Consider the following 23526-nt stretch of genomic DNA (forward strand, 5'->3'; position numbering starts at 1 on the left):
GCGTGTACCACCATAATTCCAGGAAAAAATAATTTCCCAGTACATCAAATTGGCTATATTTTTATTTGTATTTGCTTGTGTGGTATACATGAGCCCATTGATGCATATGTGGAAGGCAGGGGTGGATGCCTAGGGTCTTTTTTTTTTTTTCTGAGACAGGGTTTCTCTGTGTAGCCTTGGCTATCCTGGACTTGCTTTGTAGACCTGGCTGGCTCCTAACTCACAGTGATCCATCTGCCTCTGCCTCCCAAGTGTGTGTGCCACCATGCCTGGCTTCTAGTGTCTTGCTATATGACTTTCCACTTTATTAGTTTTTGAGGCAGTGTCTTTCACTGACCTGGGTTCAGTGACTTGGCTAGCTGGCTGGCTAGGTAAATCCTGGAGATCATCCTGTTTCTGTGCCTGGATTTGTGGGTCTCGGGTCTCGAACTCAGGACCTCATGTGTGTGCAGCAAGCACTTTACTGACTAAATCAACACCCCAGCCTCATGTTGGCTCCATTCTGATGTACTGATCCTGGAATTTGTATGTTTCTTTCTTTCCTTAAGTCTTCATCGCACCCTCTAAGTCTTAGCCTGCAAAGTTTAACCAAACAGCCAAAGCTGTCTACCACCCACCTTCATAAATGAAGTCTTATAGAAACACAGCCACGCATACTCAGATCTTGTGTCACAATGGCAACACTGGCTAGTTGACACCTATGGGACACCAAGCCCAAAGTGGGTACTACATGGCCCCTTTCAGGTATATGCGCACAGTTGCTCTGACATCTGCACACTTCCGCTCCAGGGCTCGACTTCACACACCTGCTTACTGCTTGGTAAAGCATGAGCATCAGTTGGGTGTGCATATCACCTCTGTGTGGTACCTCAGGTCTGGGGGCTTCAGACACCTTAGGGGGGGCAGTGAGTGTAAAGAGCAGATGCAGCCGCCAGCCTCCTGTCTTTCATTTTATTCTCCCATGGCAAAGATTTGGGAGCAGGTGGCTTAATTGGGGGCACCTCCTGTCCTCTAGGAGTCAGAGTAGACTGCATCTAACAGCTGTCCTCTACATAGGAGAAGAACCCAAATTTATCCATAAACTTCATCTCTCAGAGGTTGGGCATTGGTTCCCTGTGCACACTGGGCCTCTCTTGTGGTCAGAAGAAGACTCTGCAGAGTCTAAGAAACCTTGGAAGAGGAGACTTCTACAGGATTAAGGGGTGGACATCCTACGATCCATTTATTAAGATGGGCAATGCTGTGAAATATTGGATAAGCATGCTCAGGGTGTGTGTGTGTGTGTGTGTGTGTGTGTGTGTGTGAGAAAGAGAGAGAGAGAGAGAGAGAGAGAGAGAGAGAGAGAGAGAGAGAGAGAGAGAGAGAGAGAGAGAGAGAGCGCACATGCACGCGCATGTCCACTTCTAATCTCCTGCCCCTCCAGGCACTTCTCTCTACAAGATCACTATGAGTTATAGAATTAGAGGCCTTGGAAGGAGTGTGCTGACCAGGCATGGAAGAGTCCCTATTTACCCAATGGGCTTAAGACTTTCTACTAAGCAAAGCACTGTTTTAAATTGAACTCTAAGGGCTAGGGAGACAGCCCAGTCAGCAAAGTGCCTGCCGTACAAGGATGAGGACCTGAGACTGGATTCCTGGCATTCACCTAAGAATCCAGCATGGTGGCCTGCACCTCAGCGCTGGGTGTATAGCGGGTGAGGTGAGGAGACAGGCAGCTCTATGGAGTTCATTGGCTGTCTAAGTGAATGGATGAGCATCAGATTCAATGAGAGACCGTGTCAAAAATTAGTGGAGACACCTTACAACAACGGTTCTCAACCTTCCTAATGCTGCGACCCTGTAATAAAGTTCCTTATGCCATGGTGACTGCCAACCGTAAAATTATCTTGTTGCCACTTCATGGCTGTAATTTTTGACATCGTTATGAACTGTAATGTAAGTATCTGATATGCAGTGTATCCAATTCACTGCCTTACATAAACCTCAGGCTTCCACACAAATGTGCACACATGTACATATGCAACCATATGCATCATGTGACTACACACACACACACACACACACACGCTTGCACACATATGTATACATAACATGCATGTGCACGCACATACACACCCATGCACACCCTCACACACCTTACACAATTAGATGATAAGGCTTGGGGTGACCAAGTTTTAAGACAAGGGTGTCTAAGTATATAGCCTTAGACAGAATCAGGCCACCTAGGGAGTTACAAACACAGGCAGGTGACATTGGATATTCTAAGCCACCCAAGCCATCTGATTGTCCTTGGAATGGCTCCTTGATCCTCTTCCAAAGACCGCCCCCTTCCTCAGTCTTCAACCTTGAGAGTAAGATTAAGAATGCGCTGTGGTCAAAGCTGCCTCTAAATCCTTTTGAAGATCTTAGTTTTCCAGTCAGGTCTGCCTTGCTTGCTTTGCCCAGCCTTAGCACTCCATGCATCCTGCTCAACCTTCTGACGTAGCCTCCACATTCTGAGGGGGCATTAAAGAATGAACACATCACAGGGTTTCTCGGCTGAGGATGAAGCCTGGGAGGGAAAAGCTGCTTTCCTGGTGGCAGTTACTTAGCAGGACGATAGGGGATGCTGGTGGGACAAGCAAGAGGGAGGTTTCCATCCAGCAGAGGGAGACTGGGAGGGCTGGGAAGGCTGCTGGGAGGCGGGAAGATTCCAGACAGTTCTGGAAGGGCCACAAAGGCAAGAATGGGCTTTTACTATAGAGAGTAGCATATGTGTCATTGTTTCCTATTGCTGCGTAACAGGGCGGCCCAAGCTCCGCACTTTAAAGCAAGAATATACAGTTGCAATTGCAAATGTTGTCTGAGGCTTAGAGATTAGGGATTTAGAAGCTGCCGAGGTATGTCTTTCTGGTTCTTGGTTTTTGTGAGTGAGCAGACGCAGACTAGACATCCGTGAGCTGGTGTTTATCATGAGTCAGGGGATTTGCATCCAACTCAGCTTGTACTCCTGGGAGAGGGTGCTGGCTATTGGTCGGGGGCCTCAGTTCCCTACCATATGGGATGCTCTATAACGCCACTTTAGCGTGTTTATAACACAGCAGTTGGCTTCACCCATAGCAAGAATGAAGACAAATATCCCAGGCTTGGGGTTCACACAGCATACTTGCTGCTGTGTGCTACCAGCTTCAGAAGTCACCCCTTCTGGCGGCTGCTGTATGGCAGAGAAAGATAAAAAAAAAAAAGTACAGACACGGGACTCGGCAAGCATAAATTGGCTCCCCCAAAGTGTCACAAGGCTGGTCACCTTTTAGAGGGCCCAGGAGAACTTGGCTCTGCTGCTCTGATCAGCTGGGCTCCTCATCCAGAACTCTCCAAAATGCCAGCTTTCACTTCTAGTCTGCACAGCCTGGTGACTTGGCTGTACCAGGCCCGTTTGCTGCGGCAGCTTCTTGGTGTTCACACTGACCTGCACATGGATTCCACTCACCCTGCCCCAGCCTGTGATTATGGGAAGATGGGCCAGTCAGCATCCTCTCTAGCAGTCATCTTCCCTCTGTGTCAGGCGGGAATAATGACTCCATGGCAAATGCACGCTTAAGAACCACCCTCAGGGATGCATTTGCAATGTCTGGAACAGAGGCAGCCTTTGGGGGACATCTCACCTGAAATTTTAGCTTCCCGAAGGCCATTGCGTGGGGGGAGGGCATTTAGCACAAAGCCAAGCAGCCTAACCGGGACTGCTGTCTTCTAGCAGAATCTGCCAACTGTCTCCTCTGCGGCTCTCACACTGGCTGGTTTCTGTAAGCACCAGGCACCATAGAGGGTGCTAGGTGAGGAGAGCACGTGGGTGGGGTGAGAGCTTCTCCCTGCCTCTGAAGTTGGGAGCCATGATGCTGTCCAGAGGCCACTATGGTAAAGATGGCTGGGATTCTCCTCTGCTATGGGGCTAACACTTACTAGTGTGTTTAGGCAAGTGGCAGGAGAGGAGCCAATGTCCCAGAAACCATCTAAGCATCCTGGAGATAGCGGTGCCCAAGTTCAAGTTCAAGCGCCGACTTCCAATTGATCACATTTTGTTGAGTGGGTGTACGAGCATGCGCAGCAGAGGGCCGACTTGGGGGGGTTTGGAGGGTTCTCTTCTTTTACTGTGTGGATTTCAGGGCTCTACCTCAAGTCATTCCTCAGGCTTGGGAGTGGTCACCTTCACCTGCTGAGCCATCTTACACCCCCACCTGGACTTTAGGGTTGTGTGTAGGCAAAGACTCACCTTGCCTCTGCGTCCTCAGCCTTTCCTATGAACATGAGAGGCAATGACAGCTGTGGTGTCACCTCTGGGTGGCTGAGAAGCTGCACTGGTACCCAATACTGCACATCTGCCTCTCTTCCTCCCCGTCTCTGCAGGTTTTCACAGAGACTAGAGAAGTGAGGAGTTTGGATGTCTCATTCCAGGCAGGTTTTCCTTTTTAAAAAGTACATCCACATGTCACGGTGCAACTTATTGGCAGGGCACTAATTGCTCTATTGTATGAATACATTGCCTTCTTTTTTTTTTTTTTTAAAGCGCCACATAAACAGATGCTATTTTTGAACATACATCCTTTGAAGCCACTGCTGTTGTCATTCGGTGGACACCAGGCCACCTCATTATCAGCCCTAACACCTGCTGCTGGCAGGGCTGGGACTGCTCTGTCCTGGGCGTCTGCTGGGCAGGATAAAGCTGCTATCTCCCAAGGGAGCCATCTTGCTAGAGCCCAGGATGCTAAGTCCAGATGACAAGGACCCAGTTCATTTGCCACCTTCCACAACTGAGGAAGCCATTAGTGGGAACTTACCGCTCACTACTATCTGACTGGAGGGACATGTGCAGGCTGGGGCTTTCTGACAGGAATTAAACTCTTCTCTTACTCAGCGGGAAACTTGAGGTGTTCTAGACGCAGGGAAACTCTCCAAATAAGCTATGCACAGCGGGCCATTGGTATAGAAGAACAGGCCTGCTCAGCATCACCCGTGACACAGGCTCAGGTGTTGAGTGGTCGGGCTCGGGTAGTCCTATATGCAGGCTCTTCTCCCAAGCCCTGGAATCAGCCAAGGGCTTATATGGGAATGAAAAGCCAGCTCACATCACCTACCAAAACCATTTAACCCCATTGGCTGGTTCCAGGGCTCCTTTTCCCTTCTTCCTAGTCCATTCCCACAGGGTCAAAAGTCCCTGAGGTGGACACTGCTTAGGTGAGTGTGGTCCATCCTTTCCCCACCTGAGGCTGGGCAAGGCAGAGTCATTCTCACTGCAGTGTGAGGCATTAGCAAGTTCATCTGCGTGCTGACTCAACACTTGCCAATCTTTTCTACTGCTGCTAGCTTGGTCCCCAGCATTGGGGAGCCATGGTGGGGGGAAGGGGGGTCTCTATTTTGAAAGTATGATAAAGGATGGGATTCATAAGCACCTTAACCCGACCCTACAGTTACAAGGATGACCAAAGGCCTGACTTTACGCCAGATGGTTAGCAGAAGATAGGACTGTTCTCAACACAGCCTGAATCCCTGCACCATGCTGACCCCGCAGGAAGCAAAGTCCTATCCTGCCTCTGTAGACACTGTGAGGCAGGTTCCAGTGGGTCCTCAGCGCTCATCATGAACGCTGAGGCAAGGCCACTCTGAGAGGTGCCTTGAGCCTCTTCCACTCTCCCGGGGGTGGATGTATTGGTATGCGATGTCTAATGGAAGAACTGGGGAAACTGAGTCAAGCTTACTACACATGAGAAGCCTCAGAGCAAAAAAAAAAAAAAAAATCACAGATGCTCCTGAGATGAGTCCTGTAAAGATCAAGGTTGCCCTTTTAGAGACGTGCTAAGAATCACCAGGAACATGGCCCAGGCTCTTCCTCAGCAGCATGGGTAAGTAGATACGGCAGAGGGTTGGGGGTCAAATCCCGCTCTTGGTGTCTTCCTGCGAGTCAGCAAGGTATTATTGGGTATTATTATTTTTTTAAATCAAACTCCAAATCTTAACAGACAGGTTATTTTATTTTATTTTTACTGTCTGGGGACACAGGAGGAGGGTGTGATATTTAAAGGGATGGTTGTCTGGTGCCAAGGTAACACACACTGTCTCATATGATCAAACACAAGACAAGACAAGAATAGAGAAGTCTTCCAACTCATCCCTGTCCCAGAATGCCAGAGTGCAAGGGGACAGAAAACTGGAGTTTACAGGCCTGGGACTCTGCTGTGGAAAACAATTCTGAAGCCACCCGAGAGAAAACAGCAAACGGAATTGAATTCTGCTTCCCAGTTTAGACATCCACAAATAGAGACGCCACTCACCGCGTCTCCCAGCCATTTCTATATCTGTTCTTTGCAAAGGTCAAAACTAATGACTCCTCATGCCTATCTTGAAAATGCAGACACACACACAACTTGGTCTGCTCACCACCTGCTGGGATCTGGGCAGGGGCGGGGGTGGGGGAGGCAAGCAGCCAGGGAGTGTGTTTGTGACTGGCACATCTAGCCACGCACATCCACTGACAACTCTGTGCCACTTAGAGAAACTAGCATGCTTGTCTCTCCCTCTGAAGATGTGGTGACAAGATTCTCCTAAGTGTGTGACCTCACAGACACCCTCTCTTGATATCTGATGTGCTTTGCCTTGTGACTCAGGAGTCCTGGCACAGGCTCTGATGTCTGCTATGATGCCTACTGTTTGGCCAACAAGTCAACTGGGTAGCATAGAAAGACAGAGCTATAGCGTCCTCCCATTGTGGCATAGCTTCCTGTGACAGTTAGTTTTAATTGCTTGCAACAACCTCCTACCTCAAGTCCTCTGTGACTGATTTTGCCATGGTTCTTAAAAAAAAAACAAAAACAAAAACAAAAACCCAAACCCTTGTTGCTGGTCCTGGCACATATATTGGATCATGTGAAACTGATGACCTAGAGAGCTTGGGGACACATTATGAAGCCATTTGATTCTTTTTAAGAGGTTCTATGCATCTATGTACCTATCTATGTATCTATGTATGTATCTATGTATCTATCTCTCTATCTATCAATCAATCATCTATTTATTGTCTGTCTGCCTATCTACCTACCTATTTACCTATCTACCCTATTGAGTGCGTGTGCCTGTATACTATGGCATACTATGGTCAGAGACAACTTCAGGCAATCAGTTTACTCCTTCTACCCGGTGAGTCCAGGAGAACAAACTTAGGTTGCCAGGGCCAGGTTAACCTTTACCCTCTGCCATTCCACTTGCTCCCATTTGACTCTTGTTGTGTTGTCTTCTATTTCTATGCTGACTCAAGAGAAAGCCTTCTGCCCACAGCGGCCTCGAACCCAGATGGCTACAGGAACAGGGATAACCTAAGCTCAGTGACGTGAAGAAGACCACCTGGTCCACTTATTTGTTTGTCTGTCTGTCTGTCTGTTTATAGTTTCAATGTGTGTTATTTTTGAGCTTTTCATACTTGACTATTGTATTTCCATCAGTTCAAAGGCACATTCCTTTCTTTTACTATTCCCTTGTCTCCTTCTCAACTTTATGACCTCTTCTTTAATTATTATTGTGTACACACACACACACACACACACACACACACACACACACACCCCTCTGTAACCTGATAAGTCCACTTAATGATGGTCGTATGAGCCAGTATCTTGTTTTTTATGACAGGGAAACTATACCCATGGAATCCTAGCAATATGGTCACCTAAAGGAAACCCACACAATGGCAACAGGGTGTAACAACACAGTGTGGACACGGGACTCTTATAAAGCCCGCCTCTTAGATGAAGAGCTCCAGGCAACGGACAGTTGCTGAGGGAGGGAGAATTGGTTCTTCCCAGAAATCTGCTCACTGACAGGCTCTCCAAGCTCAAGTGGTCATCCCTAAGCACGCTGACTAATAGCACTCCAGTCCTCACGATGGTGCGGAGCGAAGAGAAGCCCACAGCCTGACCAGAACAAGCGGTACACCACACTTCACTGCACTTTGCTTTCCTGGGTTGAAAGCTGGATCACAGCCTGCCTCTTCTGAGATCCCCTTCCAGATGAACACCGGTGACGCTGCCCAAGCAGTGCGAGGGAAGACAACTATGTATTCTGGAGGTGAGATGACATGGGTTCAAATGTCAGTGACCTTGGCTGTAGAGAGACTTTCCTGTGTACTGTATAGAAGCATCACCTGTCAATAAGAAGCCGATGGCTTGTTAGCTGAGGCAGGAGACAGGAGGTGGGAGTTCAGGCAGAGAGAGAGAGAGAGAGAGAGAGAGAGAGAGAGAGAGAGAGAGAGAGAGAGAGAGAGAGAGAGAGGGAGGGATATCATTTGCCCCGAAGTGTGAGGAAGATGGACACATGAAACTGAGGTGAGGTAACTAGCCAGGAGGCACACACAGAATAGGATAAACAGGTAAAATAAGTTATGAGGTAGCAGGGAATGAGCCAAAGCTTATGCTCTGGGCTTTACTCACAAATAATAAAGTCTCAGAGTTGTTATTTAGGGAACTGGGGCATGGGAGGAAACCCAGCATTACAATGGTTACACTTGACTTTCTGCATAACTAGGGTTTCCTTATCCACCTTGAGAGATTTCCCATCGAGAGCCAATTAAACACAAAGCACAGATTTTTGTGCCTGGCATATGGTGACACACAGCAGAAACCCAAGAGTCTCATTTCAGATGAATTCTTATCACAACCACAAGGTCAATCCCCTTTCTGTCTTTAGGTGATTCTGGGTAAAGCTTCGTTTTTCTCCCCACCCCCACCCTGGGATCCCTGTTGAGCCTAAGGATGTGGGGACACACCCATACCCCCATTTCTGCTTCTACCCCATAGTGCTGCTGTGAATTCCAGCAGCTTCCAAGTTCTGCTCAGAGAACTGGCCATCATCTGGGGCCTTCTCTCTCCACTGTGGGGCTCTGCCTTGACAGAAACAGTCCTTCCCAGGTGGCCTCACCCCTGATTTTGACATTTTTGAAGGCAGATAAGCTAAAAAGTATTAAAACCATTTTTTTAATGGTCATACTAACCTTCTACACACTTATGCAGTATTCTCAATGTTGCCCACAGGTCCACGTCTGGGCAGCACTTTGCGTTTTATTATTCTCAGGTTGAACTCATTGTTTTAATTATTGCAATCTGATGTTGAGTCAAGCTTTAATTACCCAAAGTTAATCTATTTCTTAATAATGAGGGAAATGGACTTTGCTGTCCAAAGGATGAAGGCAGGCGCACCATTCGCTTCTGTCCAGATAACTGCTCTTCAGGGAGTGATAAATAACTGTGTTTCAGTTTGTGGAGTGGCCCTCAGCTACAGACACGTGAAAATAAGTAAGAATCAATATATGAAGCCACCACTTTTCAGCCATCTTGACCAGTGATCATTAAGGTCAGAGTCTGCCAATTATGGCCTGTGGGTCAGAGCTAAGCCGCAGTCTAGTTTTTGATTGCTTACAAGCTGAAAATACACACCCCTTTACGTTCCAAAACAGTTCCATTAATCATGAAAGAACTGTGTAAGAGCCTCCTCAACCGCTTTTCATATTTTTTTAAATGTAAAGGTATTTATCATTTTTATTATTTTTAAATTACGTGTATGTGGTAGATAAACGGGAGTGCAGGTGCCCATAGAGGACGAAGGTGTCGGAATTCTTTGGAGCTGGAGTTATATGTGGTTGTGAGCTATCCAGTGTGGGTGCCGGGAATTGAGCCTGGGTTCTCTGCGAGAGCAGTGCATGCTCTTAACTACTGAGCCATCTCTGCAGATTGCTTATGAGTCCTTACGTTGTTCAGAAAGATTTATTATGTGGGTGTTCATGAGAAAGTTTGTTCATCTCTGACCTGACAGAAGGTCTAAAACTTGCAGGCCTGCTGGCTGCTGATCGTGATGTTATAGCACCAAGTCTCCTGAAAGGTTCTAATTGACAGTATGGCCGAGCCACGTGCACCTGAGGAAAGGGTTGGCAGGGAGGTGATCTCTAAAACCACACAGGATGAGGCTCAGATCCTGGGCACTTGGAGATTTTTGTCCCAAAGCCGTACACTTCGAGTTTGTGCTAATCTGGGGCTGTAGCTTCTGTCACCTTTCTCCAAACTGCTTTACAGTAGAAACTGGCCACAGCTTTGCCAGGAATCCTTGTCTAGGCTGAGGCAACACTGCCTAATGTCAAGTCTGAAGTAGTTTCACTGGGAGACTTGCGGGCAGCTGGTCTCGAAGATGGTGGCTTCTCACTCTAGCAGGAGCACAGCTTTGTTCCAGAACTCAGCCAGAACCCTGTCCTAGCTTAGAGGACACGCCTCCAAACTGGACCATTTAATGGGAAGGGGTTCAGAAGGCTGTCACTTATGTCCAATAAGTGGAAAATCTGGTCGTGAAGAAAATCCACAATAACACAGTAATCCATTCTTGGCTGACACAGGAAGGGAAGAAAAAAAAGCACTCTGAAAGAGATTATTTCTTCATTATTTTTTTAGGCAACTCCACATAAACTGAGATAAAGAGCTTTACGATGACAAGGAGAGTCCTCTGGTCTCACCACTACCCCACATCTGAAGCTCTTCTTATTGTACAAAGACCAATAAGAAAACAAAATGGAGTGAAGAGAAATTTCTGAGAATCAAAACAGTTGTCAAAGCCTCAAAGATGAAGACGCTCTCTTAATGGCAACTTGTGTCTTCCTTTGACATATGCCACATGACTACCGGCTGCCTAGCACTCCAAGACACCCAGGAACAGGAAGACTCAAAATAGGCTGTTTTTTTAGTGGAAAACTAGCTGTAGAATTCAGATTCAAGGCTGAGCCCCCATCATTCTTCTTGAATAGTGGGAGGGGTGGACTCTAAGTATCCATTTGGTAGTCAGTGAACACCCCATGTCTTTCTCCAAAATGCCTCTTCGTTGGGCTTCATCATCTCTTCATTGGGGTAAGGAGTCAACCCTCCAAGTCTAACCCTGCAAACACTGTGACGAGCAGGGCTGGGTTTAAGCACTAAATGAACCGTTGGTAGCTTCCCATTTATAGTTGGAAGATAGTCTCAGAGACGTATCCTGTACCAGCTCCTTGTCTTGTGTGGTGTCTCCATGCTGCACCTTCACCTTTGACCTTCCCCAGGTTTTCCCAGCTGCCCTTCCCACTCCCAGGCTTTGCTACTTCTCTACACAACCCTCTACTCTTCCCCTTGGCTCAACACCAGAAGGGTCACTTTCTGCGTGTGTCTGCTGTCACATGGCTGCTTCTCTGCCAGGCCGTCCACATGGGCCTCTGCTTGCTGCAGGCTCAGCATCCATTTGAAAGGTGCTTGCTAATCTCATCAAGATTACTCTCAAGAGCTTTGGGAAGTTGGTGACCTTGGGTTTTCACAGAATATAAAGAGTCGGCCACACGGCCTATTGCACGGACAGACTCTAGGTTGACTTCCTGTGGATCATGGGAAGTCTGTCAGCTTCCTGCATCTCCGCTCTCACTGCCAATCACAGAAGTTAACTGATCTCAGCTCTGATTTACAGAGTGCTTTGGAACAAGCCTAGCGTCATGACGAGGCTTGTCTCTCTCAGGCTTCCCCCATCAGCCTCTGAGACATTTGTGACATGTCCTCAGTGTGACAGGTGACAGCCCCAGCAAATCTGAATGAGCTGATGGTCCCAGGAAACAAAGAGCCAAACCAGTTCTAACCAGTCCCTGAGTCTGACTGATTAGAATTCCTGCAGCCAGGAGAGCTGGAAGATCACAGGATAGGAGCAAAGTTATCTTGGGCCACCACTATCCCCTTTAATAGTCATTACTGCCCAGTATTTAAGTGACCTAATACCCAGTGACTCTGGTAAATCCACAAAAGTGAATCCCAAGAATGTCACCTGAGGCCTATAGCAAAGACGTCCCTACTTTGCTGTAAGCTGCCTACCTGATGTTTCCAGAAATGCATTTGAAAAGTACTTTGACTTATAACTTTATTTACTGTAAGAACCTTATAAAACAGTCACTATGTTGGAACACGGTATTTGGAGGTAACTTGAACCTGGTTTCTGGGCCATGGCCACTCTCAATAGGCTCTAGAATACACTCTCTCTTATGAGTTTATTTGATGTGAGAGCTATGTTTTTCTGTTGACAAGTCCAGAGTGTGAAGACAGTGCCTGTGCCTGGGACTCCTGTTTCTCTGATCAGATGCCAGTTGGGCTGAGGCCATGCTGGGCAGCTAGGGAGAACTGTGGCTTGAACTCAGCCAACAGGCAGCTATGGAGAAGAGATAGGGATGATAGGGAGGTCGTTAGTTCCATCACGTCTCTGGAATCTGCTGAGAGCGAGAAGAGAGAGGATGGCACAGGCTAAGAACCAGCCACCTCTTGGTTCTATCACAAATGTCACGTGAGGGAGTCTGATATTGCTACATCTCCATGTCAGACCCCGGAGCTTAGCACCCCACCTCAGAGGCATCCTGTTCTGTTGTCTTTGCTGACACACAGAATGAGTGTAATTCCACAGTGCAATTCACCATCTGTGCTGCATTTGCAAGGGTAATGTGTTATTTTAAAAATAATAAGACAATTTATTTACATCTGCTTTTTCTTCCTCTATTTGCTCAGCAGCAAGTGATAAAAAAAAATGGAGAAAATTATCCAAACAAAAATATTTATGAGTAAATAGCTTATAGAGATGGTGAGGCTGTGACTATCTAATTCTGGTCCCGCCCACCAAGGCAAACAAAGACGGTGCTCCTGGCAGCATCACTGAATTGTATGCAATTATCACCAATCTTTTAAACATGATGGTAATGAGAAAAGTATTAGCATAGATTAGAACGTCCTCAAAACATTTATTTCCCTAAGAATATGACTACTGCTTCTAATTTTTATTCGTGAAATAGAGGAAATGCTAGCTCTTTTCTTTTTCTTTTTTTTTAGGCAGTTTGATCTGATATTATCATTTTCACAATTTCCTTCATGTGTTTCTGGAATGCTGCTACAAAACAATGTGATAACGTGGGTCATTTTAACCAAGCACAAAATTCTCTCTGGACTTGAGGGTTTGCATCCAAATTCACCAACTACTTTGTTTGCATAAGATAACTCACTAGGGGTTTGGAGGGATGGCTTAGCAGGTAAAAGTTCCTGCTGCTCTGCCAGAGGTTTGGTTCCCAACACCCATGTCAGGTGGCTCATAACTGCCTGTAACTCCAGCTCTGAGGGAATCTGAGGCCCTCTGCTGGTCTCTGATGGAAATTGCACAGATGTAGTGCACACACACACACACACACCTTAAAGTGGTATTTCCCTAATGTTCTGTTTTCATTTCTGATGTATTCTAGAACTATCCAACTAACTCACAGAAGATAAATACAAATAAAGCTGAAAAAAACTCTTCACCAGGGGAGGAAGAAGAGAAATCTCCTAATTTTCACATTTGGCCTAAAACTTTCGGCACTAATGAGGTTTTAGGGAATCCTTTACCAGCTGCAAATAGGAAATCAATACACCACAATCCTGTGTTCTGTTTTAGTATGTGCATATTTTATAGGCAGGTGACCACCTGCCTACATAATTTGCAAGATAATTTATAATAAGGATGATGAGTTCAAACAAAGATGAGGAAGTGCTTGGCTTAACCCCCTTCAGATGACCAAGGATTGTTTCGTCTGCAGGGCAGGTGTGAGGCTCTCTTTTTAAGAGCCTCTTTTGGAAACTGTTCCCATTTGAAAAAAAAAATTCCATGACCATTAGGCACTCTGAGTAGTTGCAAATTGTGGTCATGTTCAGAAAAGCTGGCAGATTCCAGCTGATGAATTCCAGTCTAGCAGCCAAGATGATCAGCTAAATAGACCATTTATCAACCGCAAGACCTTTATCTGATTTTATTTTGTAGTGCAGCCAGACATAGTTTAAAAACACAGATGGAGCTGTTAGAATGGAGTGGCTGAATACAGCCATAGAAAAGAAGCAAACAGTGCCCTAGATGAACCCAATTTCATTGAGTAGAATATATGGTCCTTATTTTCTAAAAACATTTCCCTGCATAGTTGAGCTGGAGGCATAGATCCCCGCAGGCCTGCCATTCACTATATGGATCAATGGACTATGTCTCAGGGCCTGGCACAACTTCTGGTACCAGGTAGGCATCAAATGCATTAATTAGACTGCTGGATGATGGCACAGAGGTAGACCAAGATAGCAACCTAAATAAAATAATTTTGTCTGTTTATAAAACCATGCAAGAACGTGGACTTGGTAGTATGTTCTGAGATAATACTAACTTAAGGAATACAGGTCATTTATATATCTATCTTTCCATGTACCCAGCTATCAGCTATTTATCCATCCATCCACCCACCCATCCATCCATCCTACATATATACACATAAACATAAATACCTATATACATAATACATGTACCTATTCATCCATCAATCCATCTATCAATCAATCATCTCTATATTCATCTATCCATCCATTCATCCATTCATCCATGCATCCATCCATCCATCATTCCATCACTGCCTACCTACTACATGTACTCATCCATCCATCCATCCATCCATCCATCCATCCATCTATATATACATGTACCCAATCATCCATCCATCCATCTACCCAACTACCTATCAATTCATCCACTTACTCACCAATACATCCATCCAGTCAGCTAGCTACCCACCCACCTATCCACTGAACAAATCCTGACCTATTACACATCTGATACTACACTTGGCAATGCAAATATGTAGATGAGTCAGAGACCTAAGGATCTTTGTTTTAGAAAGAACCATTTTGGTAGGATATCAGAGAAAGTGTATGATCAAGCTTGTATGGAAAATGCAGCAGATTCCCAAGTTCAACCTGGGGTCTATTGACACTGAGCTTCCAACATGGAGTGGTAACCAATGGCCTCACAACGGTAACCACTGGTCTCACAAATTAGCTGTGCCCTCCCTGTCATTCCTTCCTACGAACGCAGCCAGTAGCTCCTGAGGCTCCTCTTTTGTACTAAGAGCTGGTTATGTCAGGGAACAGAGGATGAAGACATAGGCACCTGCTTCATTTAGACTATTGAGGCATCACAGGGACTGAGGAGGAAGTAGGGAAGAAAGATGACAAGCCACATGCAGTGGATCCAAGGCCACCTCCTCACCACTGTACCTCACTGTCCTCATGGCGTGCTCAGTGAGAAAGTCAGCCATGAAAACAGGGAAGACAAACAGGCTTGCTCAGCATGTGCCACCTCCTCCCAGATGCCAGATCATCTGTCTCTCCCTAGAGCAAACGCTTCCTGCTGGGTCCTCCCAGGGAGATGGCCTCATGGAAGGAAAACACACCACATGGAAAATCAACATGACTCTGCTATCAACTGAACTCACAGGAACCAGAGGTTCCAGACAGCTAGAGAGGCACACTAGTTTTGTCTTCTTGGGTCGTGATTGGGTAGCTGATGGGCTGGGAGCAATGGAGAGCCATTGCTTTTAAAGGAGTACTGGTTTGTCTACACTCACCAATGCCAACACACAGATACACAGACGCAGACACACACTTAGATGCTGTGAGATCAGTCAAGTTCAACTTACTCCAAAGGTCATAGGTCTCACATGAAAAATCTTCTTTTCCTATTTTTTAAAATATTTAAAAACGTTATTTTTTGTGTTTATGGATATTTTGCCTGTTTGGCCCCATGTGTGTCTGGTGTCCGAGGAGGTTAGGAGAGATTGTCAGATAACCTGGAACTGATGCTACAGGTGATTGTGAGCCCACCTTGTACGTGCTGGGAATTACACTCAGGTCTTCTACAAGAGCAGGGCCTCCTGTACTTAAATAAATAAATGATGATGATGATGGATAGTAAAAACAAGTGTGCATCTGTATGTGCATCCTTGTGGGTGTATATGTGTGTAGGCTGCAGGACAACTTTGGAAACCACATCTATTTCCTTGGAGACAAGGTCTGTCAGTGGCCCGAAGCTCATCAATTAGGCTAGACTCGCCAGCAAGTCCCAGGAATCCTCCTGTCTCTGCCTCCCCAGAGTTAGTGTTACAAACATATGCTACCACTTGCTGTTTCTTAAAAACATGGGTTCTGGAGATCGAACCTTGTCCCTCATGCTTTCAAGGTAAGGGCTTTACCCACTGAGCTGCCCTCACAGGCACCAAGACATTTTCTAGAAAGAGAATGTCGTTAAGCTCTGTGTTGAACACCCAGCTGGCTAAACATACGCTAAGTAAGCAGGGCTTCTCAGCAGCTCTCTGGAAATGAGACTGACGTGGAAGTCCACACTCTGGCTGAAGGGACCTGACAGCCAGATTCACAGCCTTGTGAATCTTAGGAGAGCTGCTGAGCCTGGAAAGATTAAGATATTGCAAATCAGGGAATCTGAACACGACGGGCCGTTTCTGGTCCTTTAAGGATGCAGAGCTAGAGCTTCGCGGACTCAGCAGCCGAGCGCAACCGTTCCTGCTCTGCTCACACGCCCCAATCCCTGGCATTTCTTTCCTACAGATTGCGCTCATGCTGCCTGGCTCAGCACTGAACTCTGGAAAGCCCCGCAGAAGTGACAGTCATCGTCAGTCATCATCATTGATTTTCCAGTTTCAGTTAAATTGAATTTCTCCTTTTTGGGAGGCTGTTTATGTACTGAGGCTTGGAATACGTAATTCAGCTTTATAATGATATACTCATTGCCACTCAACAAGCGCGAGAGGAGCGTCAGATCTTCAGATACTCCGTGTGCCCCCCACATCAACTTTAAGAACGTTGTATGTGGTCCTCCGCTCTATAAGTAGACTTGCTGGGTGCCTTGTTTCAAAATCAAGAGCCCCTGAGATGGCAAAATCACAGCTTTTGGTCCTGCCTCCCTGAGAAAAAGTAGTGAGGATCTTTGGAGTGCTTGGAGCTAAAGGAAGGCTAGCGTGTGTGTGTGTGTGTGTGTGTGTGTGTGTGTGTGTATGTGTATGTGTGTGTGTTATGTGTGTGCTATGTTTGTGTGATATGTATATGTGTGTATGTGTGTGTGATGTGTGATGTGTGGTATGTATGATGTGTGTGTGTGTGTGTGTGTGTATACACATGTGTGATGGATGAACAATAAGGACCACACTGGGAAGCCATCAATCATCCTCAAGGAAAAATGAACTAGTATCCTGGAGCGATGGTTCAGCAGGTAAAGTACTTGCTGTATAAGCTTAGGACCTGCATTCAGGTCCCTAATGACCACGTAAAATCCAGACACGCTGTGGCACTTGTCTGTAAGCCCAGCTCTGGGAAATGAGGGACATGCAGACTGCAGGGCTCGCCAGCCAGTCGGGCCTGGTTCTGGTTCTGACAGAGGCCCCATCTCTAACAAAAGTAAGCAGGAGAGCTTCCTCTACACCAATGTCTGATGTTGACCTCTGACCTCCTCACACTTGTGCACACATGTGTGTGCACACCTACCTACATACGCGCTTGTGCAGTACATATATATATCCAATACAGTAGTCATAGAAACAGGGAGGGTTGAGAAAAGGATGGGAAATGAAATCAAAGAAATGACACGAAATTTTCTACTTTCCTATTTGTTTTTAAGCCAGAAACAAATACAGTTTTTAAGTGGCAACCACAATTTAATACAAGTTTCTCTTTTCTTTTCCCTTTCAGTAATTTCCCACGCTAACCTTCTGCTTCTTAGCCCTCAATGGGACCATTTCAACTCAACTCACCTTTCTTCCTCTGTCAACAAACATATAATTAGAACTGTCATGGTCCTTGGACTGCACTTGGCAGCAAAGATGCAAACATTCACAGACCACAGTCTTTAATTTCAAACCTATGATCTAGGCCAACAGAATTTTCTGGAATGATGTAATATTGCAGGCTGTCACTGCGTACGGCATCAGCTTCCACTAGCCACATGTGACCACTAAGCCCTGGAAAAAGTGGGTGTGACCTGGAAACGGCTTTTTACAGCTTCAGTTCAGTCAAAATAAAGTTTAAATAACCATAATATGAAGTTTAATTGAACCAGTGACTTCATATTGACTGATACAGTGTTAGTGATCCAGTAGATCCAGTAGAAGATGGATGCTTTAATGAGACAGGTAGCAGTTTGGAGGAAACATGTATCCTGGGCATGGGATGGCGGGTGTGTGACATTAGAGACTTGGAGGATGGGGTAGAGTTTTAGGGGTGCTGATCCTAAGGCCTGCATGGCTTTGTTGGAAACACTGAAGGAAAATACACAACACTGAGCCCACGGAGGAAGGCTGGCAGTCCCGGGGTGAAGATGCCATCCGGGGCTGAGCCTATATGATGGTTTTGGAACAAAGGCTGCATCACCGGGTCACATCTCAGGTAGAGGGCGGGCGAGCGATGGGTGGGAGCCCGCAGTCAGCTTCTGCATGATGTCTGTGACCTCACATGAGCTACCGGGTGGACCTGGAACTCAGGAAAGGACAGGGCCACGTGGGGGCAGGCACTTATGCCAGCAAGCATATAAACAAAGGGCATGCACAGGCTCAGTTTAAAGTGGCCAGCTGACATTGGCCTTATCTGACCACGACATCTTATGAGACTCGTGGTGTGAATGAGAATTTGGCCAAAGACTTCCCAAGTTTCTCATTTTCAGAAGACCTTAAAGTGTTTTTTTTTTTTAAATATTAAATGGAAATATTTTGTTAGGGCCACTAAATCTAAAAAGCTTTAAAAACACTGGGGAAAAAAGTGAAAAGCCAACATGGCGTCCAGTTGAGGCTCAGGGCAACTCTTCATGACGTGTGACTCAAGCGATGGGCAATTTCACAGAGAGCCTATGGGGGAAAGGAAGAGATGGGAGGGACAGAGAGGGTGCACATAGAGAGAGCTGTCTGGCTGTACCAAGAACAGCCTGGGTAATCTTGGAGAGAGCTATGTCCCCTTTCTATCCCCTCTACCATGTGACCCTCTCTTCCTTTCTATGGGATCAGACTCAAGACTCTGAAGAGTGAATGGATGGACCATCAGATGGACAGACCAGAAATAACCAGGGCCTCCCAGTCCTGCAGAGTGCCTGCTGGGCCACGCCCTGGCCCATCCATCTTCAGAGACGTGGCCACCTAGCCATGTGCAAACAGCTTCAGCCTTTGCCCTTGACTCTCACATGCATCCTTCTGTGGGAGCCGTGTTCTGTTCTCACAAAGAAGAAAACATAATCCTTTCAGCTCACCTCCCGGTCCAGCAGCGCAGGTGACACCACGGTGACAATGTCTCCTTTCTCAGGATCGATGTAGAACATGTTGGGAGATGGCTTGTCAGGCGTCTGCTGACGGATGTTGTACCGCAGGAGGGCATTGTCAGTGGCCGGGTCATCTGCATCAAACGCTGTCATCCGCATCACCGTGGTCCCTAAGGGGGGGGGGCAGGACCAAAAGGTGGGAGATGGTTATCAAAGGGGCAGAATGGTCAGGGCCTCTCCCCCATGGGCAATGGCAAGGGAATGGCCTGTCAATCACTCTCGGAATTAAAAAGACAAATCATTTCCCAAGCTCTGCTTTCCCTCCCTGCTCCATCACATTAAAGGACCCGAAATACAGAAAAAGAAAGCTCTGCTGCTCGGCGGAGTGACAGTTTAATTTTTCCTTCTGCTGATGTGCGATTTATTTTTACGGGCTTCCATTCCATTTTGGAGGTGGCTCTGTGACAACAGCTTTCATTTAAAAAACTCTTATGGGATACCTGCCTGTGCCTGGGACAGGTGCTGGGGGAAGTAGAGCACAAAGCGGGGCCATGCATCATGACATCCTGAAGCTCAGAGAGACAGAGACATAAAGAGGAAGCGATCACTAACAGGGGACAGAGAGGGCAAGAAACAGTTTCCCCCAGGTCAGGCTTGGAGAAGGTTCCTAATGTACATACTCATGGGGCAAGGAGCGACGAGCAAGGTGGAGGGATAAGGACCCTCAGGGAAAAGCTACTCCAGGAAAAGAGACCGCAAGGCATTTTTACATGAGCGCCTGCCAGGTAATGGCCACCTTCTCTCAGGCACTTCAGATGCACAGATGAGGGTGGCATGATGCGACCTTGCCAAGACAAGCAGGAGATGTGGACAAAGGACCCACTTCTGTGAAGAAACGGACTGCTTGGTAATACCTGAGGTTGGTAGTTTGTCATCTTTTGGGAAGGTCTTGCTCACACACAAGCAACATGGAGGGAAAGCCAGGATGTTGACTAATAAGGGCCATTGGGCTTCACTGAGGGAAAAGCATTGCAATGGTGCAGGTCCTGTTTGAATCTGTGAAGCATGGGGGGCAGTTGTAACAGTGAGCTAGCTGTTCATGCTGGTTAAATCTGAAGACAGAAGGGGATTGTGGTTGGAGTGGTCATGAGGGAACACGTTAGATTAATCTGTAATGTTTTGGGTAGTCTCATGGGGTGGGCGCCGTGATTCTGCAGCTAAAATTTAACTTTAAAAATAGTGTAATTATATAGCAGCATGGTCTAGAATCCTAGCAGACAATATGGCTACCTGTCCTGATGATTTAGTGAGCATCCATCATGAATTTGGCTCAGGGTGATGGACCCAGCCAGAACTCTTACCTGAAGTGGCATAACTGGCCAAAAACTGTAGTTTCCAATGGGAATAGTTATACATTAAAAAAAAAATAACATAGGGTCTGGAGGGATGGCCTGGCAGTTAAGGGCACTGACTTCTTTTCCAGAGGACCAGGGTTCAAATCTCAGCACCCACATGGCAGCTCACAACTATCTGTAACTCCAAGATCTGACACTCTCACAGAAACAGGCAAGCAGGCTAAACAAATGCACATAAAAATAAAGGTAAATAAATCTTAAAAACAAAACCAAAACAAAACAAAATGCCAGGCTCCAGTGGCACATGCCTGTACTCTCAGGACTCAGGGAGGCAGAGGCAGGCAGATCATTGAGTTTGAGACCAGTCAGGTCTACAAAGTGAGGCCAGGAAAGCCAAGGCTACAAAGAGAAACTCTGTATTGAAACCACTCCCCACAAAGCAAAGAAACAAAAAAACCCAACCACCAACAACAAAACCAGATTAAACAAACCAAACCAAACTGGTGTCTTGAAGGAAGCATTGAGTGTACCTAGCTCACTCACTATCACAGAATTCCTTTTTTTTTAACTTACATGCCCCTCCTACCATCAAAACTAGGACATTGATTTATTTTCCCACAATTAATTAGAATCACATTTTTAAGCATTAGGTCTAAGTGGTCAAGTTAACAAGGGGGGAATTTGATCGCCCTAAATGTTGGAAGGAGGTGCTTGTTCATTTTGATTAATTTCACCCATGTTGCCGTTAGCTGTGTGTTGCCAGGCGCATCTACGACACATCTTGTTTCTTTGCCTTTGAAAAGTTGTAGAGTAAATATAGGGTCCAACAAGTGTAGAACACTCTTGGCAGAAGCAGCCTCTACCTCCACCCCAGCTGTTGAGCGATAGTGCTAATTAAGATGCCGTCACCCTCTAAGCCAGACTATGAATAAAGTTGGAGTTTCCTTCCTGTGCTGTGGTTCTATGCGATACCTTCCTAACCTAGGAAGACAGGTCCACCCAAGGCTCTCTGAACAAAGCCACTGACAGATCTTGGGCCCAAGAGCTCATTCAGGAACCTGTGCACTCCTTGTGGCTGAAGGCACAGAAGGAACCTTGCCCTCATCAATTCTACACCAACAACTCAGGTTAAGTACACTTGACACAGTGTGTCTCCCTTGGCTAGTGTCTGCTGAACGCCTAATTGATTGGAACTGTTCACTAATCTGCATTTAATTGAAGTCATAGCTGAAGGAGGGAAAGGAAAGAAGCCATCGTGGCCAGGGACTCACATATGCGTTTGGATGATTAGAGGAGAAGGAAAAGACGCAGGGTGAAGCATCTTCGGTGTGCACTGGAGAGGCCATCCTGGGCATCTTTTTGTTCTCAGAGAGTTCATCAGATGACAAGACCAGATTTACCCTGAGATAGCCCCGCATATACACAGAAAATGCCTTCGTTTTAATCAATTGCTGGGAAATAGAGACTGGTGTAAAGCCCTGCCCGCCTTTGTCTTCACCGAGACGTGGATAGGTACTGGCTTTTCTTTCCAGTAGATTCCATACAGCACAGAAGGACATAATAGTGTGGTTTTCATGTGAAATGTCACCTGAATGTCATGGGTTCACACACTTGGTCCCCAGCTGGTTGGCACCGTTTGGGGATGTTGAGGAAACTTTGGGAGATGGAGGCTTGCTGGAGGAAGTGGGCCACTGGTGATGGGCTTTGATATTTTATAGCCTGAGCCTGATTCCTATCCACTCTCCCCTTCCTGATCCATCTATGTTTGAGGAGTCCTGGCTGCATGATCCGCCACCATAGAGCCATGTGACATCACACCCTCCCCACTATGAGGGACTGTTTTCCCTAAAGCCATGAAGCAAAGCCAAGCCCCTATTCTTTCAGTTGCTTCTTGTCCGGTATTTGGCCACAACAATGAGAAAAGTGACTAATACAATGACCTTGGACACACACACACACACACACACACACACACACACACACACACACTTTTATGTGCTAAGCCCTATGGACATATGTTTGAGTTCTGTGATGGTGCGATTCATCTTACGAATCCGTTCAGTTCCCTGTCCACCAGTGTGCCGAGTGTCAAATCCCGCACTTGCCTGCACTGGGATTTGTTTGCCTCAGTTCTTTGTTCTATGTCCCTTCAAGAAGCGATAGCAGTGGCCATAGACAACTCTGGGGCCAACAGCTGCCTCTGAGTGGATGGTCCCACTGTCTGTGGAGATACCTTGGCCTCAGGCCTGCCCTAGCTCACGTGTCCTGGACTCCGAGGAGAATACCTTCCCTACCAGCCTAACGGCCTCCTGCTATGCTTGTCTTACCCTGTGTGTGTTTCTGGATGGCAGGGAAAGGATAATTACATGATAGACGTGCATTGGGGCCTCTACACAATACTTCCCTGTCTTCCCCTGTCACGATATTCGGAGTGTCAAAATAAGCGATAATCACCCTGTCACTCCCAGAGCTAGCCGACCCAGCAGTAGCCCCTCCGGAGAAAAATGAAAGAATTATAGGTTGGTGGCTGAGAGTCTCAAGTTAGCCAGTCATTTCTGTCATAGAAGAATACAGCTGCCAACCTGCCAGGCTGAGGACAATGGTGGGTCATCCCATTTTGGGCAGGGAGCCCCTTCCTCTCCACTGTACATCTCTGAGGGAGAGATTCAGGGTCTGATTTCATGGAACGAGCACATCTGAAACTTGTGTTCCTGGGACTGTGAGTTTACAAGGCCGTGCCAGCCACGGACTCTTTCCAGATGGCCTCTTTTCTTTTAATCTTTTATTTATTATTTGACAATTTCCTGCATGGTTACATGGTCCCTATCTGTGCCCAGGCTTCCATCACTACCCATGGACCACTCCTAGTACCCTCCTCCCCATCATAACGCCTCCCTTTTCTTTTCCTGTTGAGTTCGACAGTGCTCCCTGCTGGCTCTTGACTGATCTTGTTGGGTTGATTTCATGCTGGTCCCTGTAACTGCATTGAGTTAACATGCAACAACCATGCTATATCCTGACG

General features: G+C 46.6%; 1 protein-coding gene across 1 annotated transcript in view; it reads right to left on the minus strand.

Moving 5' to 3' along the window:
• Positions 1-23526, minus strand: part of CDH13 (cadherin 13) — a 984669-nt gene that overhangs the window by 199007 nt on the left and 762136 nt on the right. Inside the window, exon 7 of the mRNA XM_084755241.1 lies at positions 19141-19319. Within this exon, the coding sequence (XP_084611367.1) occupies positions 19141-19319 (179 nt within the window). The remainder of the gene's footprint in view (positions 1-19140; positions 19320-23526) is intronic.

The sequence above is a fragment of the Acomys minous genome (genome assembly GCF_964271855.1).
Source record: "Acomys minous genome assembly, chromosome: 14".
NCBI lineage: Eukaryota > Metazoa > Chordata > Mammalia > Rodentia > Muridae > Acomys > Acomys minous.